Source organism: Octodon degus, unplaced genomic scaffold (assembly GCF_000260255.1).
Source record: "Octodon degus isolate 3935 unplaced genomic scaffold, OctDeg1.0 scaffold00006, whole genome shotgun sequence".
In the NCBI taxonomy this organism is placed as follows: domain Eukaryota; kingdom Metazoa; phylum Chordata; class Mammalia; order Rodentia; family Octodontidae; genus Octodon; species Octodon degus.
The window spans coordinates 32,866,229-32,871,911 of NW_004524582.1; the positions used below are offsets into that span (position 1 = coordinate 32,866,229).

Sequence of the window (5,683 nt, forward strand, 5' to 3'; positions counted from 1 at the left end):
CCTCTTCCCAGTCAATTGTCTCCCCAAAGCCCCAGGCTCCAGGGAGTCCCACTGCCGCTGTCCGCAACCCCAATGCAGAGGAGTCTTGAGGGGCTGGAGATGTCTGGCCAGTGTCTGCAGAGGACAGGCAGGCTGGGGGTAGGACTGAAAGGGTCACGCCCAGGGCCTGCCGAAGCAGGACCACCCCCAGCATATACAAGGGTGCAATGAGCACAGGATGATGCTGGAGGCCTCTCCACATGGACAGCCACGGAAAACAGGGCCCAGAGACACCCAATCAGGATTCCTGGGGAATGCAAGGAACGCTGGTGGTCAGAGCAGGGAGACAGGACACAGGCTATGGGCAGAGTTTATTGACAGACGACAGCATGGGCTGGGGTGGTCAGCGCCCAGCTGGCCAACAAGCACACAGGGCCCGGCGGTCAGCCTGCAGCAGGAGAGTCTCAGTCTGTAAAGCAAGAAGCAGCAGTGGGGCTCCAGGTTGCTCCACCCACCCACACCTCGAGCACCCCTCTCCTGCCCTGCAGACCTGCAGACCTGCTTCCCCCTAAACCCCCATCCTACCCCTTCCCCAACTCACACCCCACCTCTTCGTGGGCCATCCCAGCCTTAGTGTGTGCGCACCAGTATTAGTAAGAGGGTCTGAGGGTCCCGCCACCTAGGCTGGGACCTGCGTGCCCTCCCATCCCCCACACTGGCCACACTCTTCCCAACATGTCCTTGGCCTCATCCCCTGCCGGGCGTCCTGGATTGGAGCTGGAGATCCCTTCCTTCTCTGCCACAACAGACGGGACAAGGCCCCAGTGCCCTGGACACTGAGGGGCGCGCTTGTGTGAGACGTGCACCCAGAACCCCACGGTAACTTCAGGGAGCAGGGGCGGGAATGAGGCAAGGATCTTTCGGTGCGGGCTTACCCGCGCATCCAGGCTGTAGGCCGTCTTCCGCAGGTCCTGCAGCGCGCGCTGCATGAACTCGAACGCGTGGCAGTCCACGCACGGGCGGCCTGCGGGCGCGGGCAGCGTCACCCCGAGATCCATTGAGCGCCGGAAGACGCCCCCACCCCTACCCAGTTCCCTCTCGGTGTGCCCACAGTTCCCAGGAACAAAGGCGGGTGGGACCACCGGCACTTACTCTGCGCAGGGACCGCGCTCCCAACCGAGGGCTCCGCGCGGGCGCCCAGCAGCACCACGCTCAGCAGCAGGAGCAGCAGCGGCGGCGGCGGCGACAGCAGGGACCGGTATGCGGGCGAGGGGGCCATGGCCGAGGAGGGACCCGGGCCGCCCTGCAGCAAGCGGGTCAGCGACGCGCGTCTGCCGTTCCGGCCCGCCGGCCCCGCCCACTTCTCGCCGCGGTCCGCCTCCCCCGACACGCCCACCCCGGCCGGACCGCGGCTACCCACTCGCAGACCCGGAGCCCGGCCCGCCCCACGCCCCTCCCGCGAACCCCGGACGGCCCAGGGCCCACCCACCCCTGTGCCACCCATCCCGGGACCCTGACACCCCCGGCCCGCCCAGCTCCGCCCCAGTCCCGGCCCCAGCCCCCCCGAACCCCCCCAGGCCACCCCAGCTCTGGAGCAGCCGCCACCCAGCCGCGGCCCACGATGCGGGCCGCAGCGCCCGCCCTCACCTCGGCTCGGCGACCCCGCGAGCAGCAGCCCGGCGACTCAGATGACGCACCGCGACGGCGCATGCGCATGCGCCCTGCCGGACCGCGCCCGCGCCCACCACGTTGTCAGGGCAACCCGGCTCGGCTGGCGCGGGGTGGCTGGGATGCTCCGGGTAGGCACCGAGCAGAGCCTAAGTAATGGGTCCGACCGGTCCCGGTGCACCGAGGTCAATGCGCGACCTTCCCTTCTCGCCTCCCGTGTGACCTTAGTGTCAGCCAGCCTCTCGGTGTCCCCACGCAAACGTACGAGGTTGCTGGCCTGGAGAGACTTGGGCTCCCGTGGGCACCGATGAGCACGACCTCGCATCCTCCAGGCGGGCGCATGTGGCCGTCCCCCTCCCCGCCGTCGGGCCCACCCTGACCCCTGCGCGACGCCCAGGGCCGCGGGATCCTGAGCCCTCTGCCCTCTCGCGGCCTCCCCGCCTCCGGCGGCTCCAGATCCCGGCCCCACCCACCCGCCATCCACCACGAGTTCCGGTGCCATCGTTGGAGTCAGGCGAGAGTCCTAGGGCGCCACTGCCCCAGGCCCCGCAGGGAGTGAGAGCTTTGGCCACCAGACCACGGAGGGCTAGATCATGGGCGTGAGGCTGGGCAGGGGGAAAGTCCAGGCCACCGAAGTCTGGGTGTCCTCCCACTGTCCAGGGTGGCCCCAGACCTCAGGGGACGCCTCCATCCGGGTTTCGTTCTTCCCTCGTGGAGGCCCTCGGGGTGACTCTTAGGGGGAAGGAGTGGGCTACTGGGTGCAGGAGAAAGGTTGCTCTCTCGCCTCCCAAGATGTGGCGACCCAGCTGCGCGTTTGGGCTACAAGTGTCCACACAAATATTGTCTAGTGAGTGCCAGGGGGCTCCCCAAGGGGATCCTGGCAGTCTCTAAGCCCTTGACCTCTCAGGAAGGGAGTGGCCAGGATCTCTGGGGACCCCAGGGAAGTCGGGGGCTCTGCCCTGTAGGTCCAGAACACACCTGAGGACCTACTTAGGGGGCATACGCTTCCATAGACGACCCAACCCAGAACCTCCAGCCCTGAACCCTTTTCTCAAAAGGAAAGGCATCGATATTTCTTCAGTCCAGGAATCCACAGAAAGAGAGGCAGCAACTCTGACGTCAGGAGTTCAGGGCAGGGGCCCGGGAGATGGCTCAGGAATAAGCGCTTCCCTGGCAAGTGCAAGGGTCGGAGTTCAATCCCCGGTTCTGAAAAAAAAAAAAAAAGGAGTTCAGGGCAGGAGGCTGGATGGGGATCAAGATTGCCTATGGGCATCTTGGAACACCCAGCTGAACTGAATCAGCGTGGTGCTGGGTGTGGAAGGCCCACCTGAGCATCGTGGCTGACAGCATAGAAAGAGAACTGGAGCGGAAGATGGCGCGCTGATTCTCCTAGAGAAGCTTATTGGCTGGCTTTCCTGATGGGAATTTTGCTGTTATCAATGGAGGAGCGCTGGTCCTTACCTTGAGTGTCGCTTCCTGGATCCAGTGCAGATCCCTCAGCTTGCTGGCACAGATCCTTTATCCCACTGGTGCAGGCTTTTTAGCTTTTACCTCTGCCCTGCACTGGTGCTTGACACAGACTGGCATGTCGTCTTCGTAGGCTCCAGGCCTCTGGCTGGACTGTGTAGTGTTGGGACCCACAAATTGACAGTAGCTGGTTTTGCATACTTCTCTAAGGGATAAATGAGATTTGGGATTATTGGTATTACCCTTGTGAGACTTCCCATTATCGCATAGGCGTGGGCCACCCTGTCCCACCTACTAACCCAGAGCAAGGGCCTCATTGCTTTTAGATCACCGCCTCCCTTTGAGTCATCTGATAATTCCCTCCACAATCAGCCAGAATTCTGGCTGCCTCATGCCCGCGAACAGCTGGTCATCCTAGAGCCCATTGCTTGCCTGTTGTTTCTTGTTGTTTCTCTTACTTTGCACTGTAACCCTTAGAAGGAGACTGGGGGCTCCCTGCAGGGCTCTCTGCTAGTGCCTCACCGTGGTGGGATCGGGGCCCTCCGCTGGATCCTTCGGGTCTCCAGTGTGTGGGCACATGTCCTGCACTCTTCTGTATTTGACTCTTTGGGTGAATACTATAAAATAAGCCTAGAAATTATGTGTCTTTATTTGATCTATTCCTTTGAAATGCCTGACTACAACGGAATGGAAAAATATAGTGACTGCTTCAACTTTCTTTTTTTTTTTTTTTTTTTGAACCAGGGATTGAACTCAGGCCCTTGCACTTGCCAGGGAAGCGCTTATTCCACTGAGCCATCTCCCCAGCCCCTCAACTTTCTTCTTTTTTTTTTTTTTTTTAAACAGGGTCTCACCATGCAGTTCAGGCTGTCCTTGAACTCACTTTGTAGTCCAAGTTGGTCTCGAACTCATGGCTACCCTTCTGCCATGGCCTCCCAAGCCCTGGAATACAGGTGTGCACTACCGCGCCCAGCTGAATGCTTCATTTTAAAAAATATTTATTACAGTGAAAAAAACATTGCCATTAATTCCCTTCTTACCTTCAGCACACTTGTCTCATGGTTCTTGCTACTTTTTGAAGCTGTTCTGGAAGTTCTCTTTCATGTGTAGCTGTTGGGGCTGCCTTGAAGTCCTGACCTGATTCAAAGTATTTCCCTTTCAGCTGTTTTGACTTTGGAAAAGAGGCGGAAGTGCACAGTGTCACCAGGATGAATCAGATGGGGGGCGACCAGATAGCCCAGCAGACTGCTTAGGCAGATGCAGGGACTGGGGCTCAACCCCTGGCGTGCCGTGCCGGCCCTGCCCCCCGGGACTCGCTGAGAGGTGATTGAGACTGGGCGTGGTGGCGCATGCCTGTAATCCCAGCGCTTGGGAGGCTGAAAACAGGAGGGGCACTACAAGTCTGGTCTGTGTAGTGAGACCCTGTAGACCCTGTACTAAATACATTTTTAAAAAGGGATATACAGATGGAGGAAGAAAGGTCATATTTCTATGAGACTCCCCTTCTGTTTGATGGCACTCACAGCATTATTCACTGTAGTTTTTATCCCACCTTGAAAAGAGAACTTTCAGAGTCAGGGATATAGCTCAGCAGCACAGCGCCGGCCTGGTGCACAAGGCTGTGCGTTCCATTAGAAAGAGAACCAGGGGTGGTGGCGCACGCCTGTAATCCCAGCACTGGAAAGGCTCACGCAGGAGGACTGTTACAAGTTGAGAGCAGCCTGGGCTACAAAGTGAGCTCAGGACCAGCCTGAACTGCACAGTGAGACCCCGTCTCAAAAAGATAAGAAGAAGTGGACGAGGAGGAGGAGGAGGAGGAGGAAGAGGAGGAAGAGGAAGGAGAAGAAGAAGAGGAGGAAGAGGAAGAAGAAGAGGAGGAAGAGGAAGGAGAAGAGGAAGAGGAGGAAGAGGAGGAAGAGGAGGAAGAGGAAGGAGAAGAGGAAGAGGAGGAAGAGGAAGGAGAAGAAGAAGAAGTCATTGACAACTTCCAGGACTTCTCCAGAAAGTGGCAAAAACAATGAAAATGAAGCAAAGGTGGGGAGTATTTCAAGGGGGATAATGGCAATGTATCTCTTACTGTAATTTTTACTTAAGCATTCAGTATATTTTATTGTATCCTGTAAACTGCATGGTTATTTTTGCAGTACTAGGGACCAACCCAGGGCTCCATGAGTTCTAGGCACTCTACCACTGAGCTGCACCTCGGTGGAGGCCACCTGAGCAGCTGTTCTTGGAAGAAGAGCGACTGTCCCCACCTTGGCTGAGCTCCAGATCCCCAAAACGTTAGACACTGTCTCAGGAGCATAATGCAAATGACTCTGCACGTGGCAGAGGCAAATGCAGGCAGGTACCCAGCCCAGCTCACAGCCCTCACCTGCTCCCCGCAATTCTCAGTCACTCCTCCTCAAGGCACTCCTCCTCCACAGAATAAAACCCGGGTGCGGACCTGGGTCAGCCTCTTTGTTCCGGAAAGCCATCTTCATGGCTGGCCTTAGGGCCCTTTGGCTCCCCGTAATTATAGATATGTTTCAGTGTCTTTACTTTCACCATGGGTTGCACTGGGAGTGGT

The 5,683-nt window shown here is 58.4% G+C and overlaps 1 protein-coding gene across 1 annotated transcript; it reads right to left on the reverse strand.

Moving 5' to 3' along the window:
- Positions 1-338: 338 nt before the first annotated feature.
- Positions 339-1,782, reverse strand: CUNH4orf48 (chromosome unknown C4orf48 homolog). Its single transcript, XM_004624615.2, has 4 exons — positions 1,627-1,782; positions 1,132-1,282; positions 915-1,003; positions 339-448 (listed from the first exon to the last, which is right to left on the reverse strand). The coding sequence occupies exons 1-4, from the start codon at positions 1,693-1,695 to the stop codon at positions 383-385; spliced, it is 375 nt and encodes a 124-aa protein (XP_004624672.2). The 5' UTR covers positions 1,696-1,782; the 3' UTR covers positions 339-382.
- Between the last annotated feature and the right edge of the window lie 3,901 nt (positions 1,783-5,683).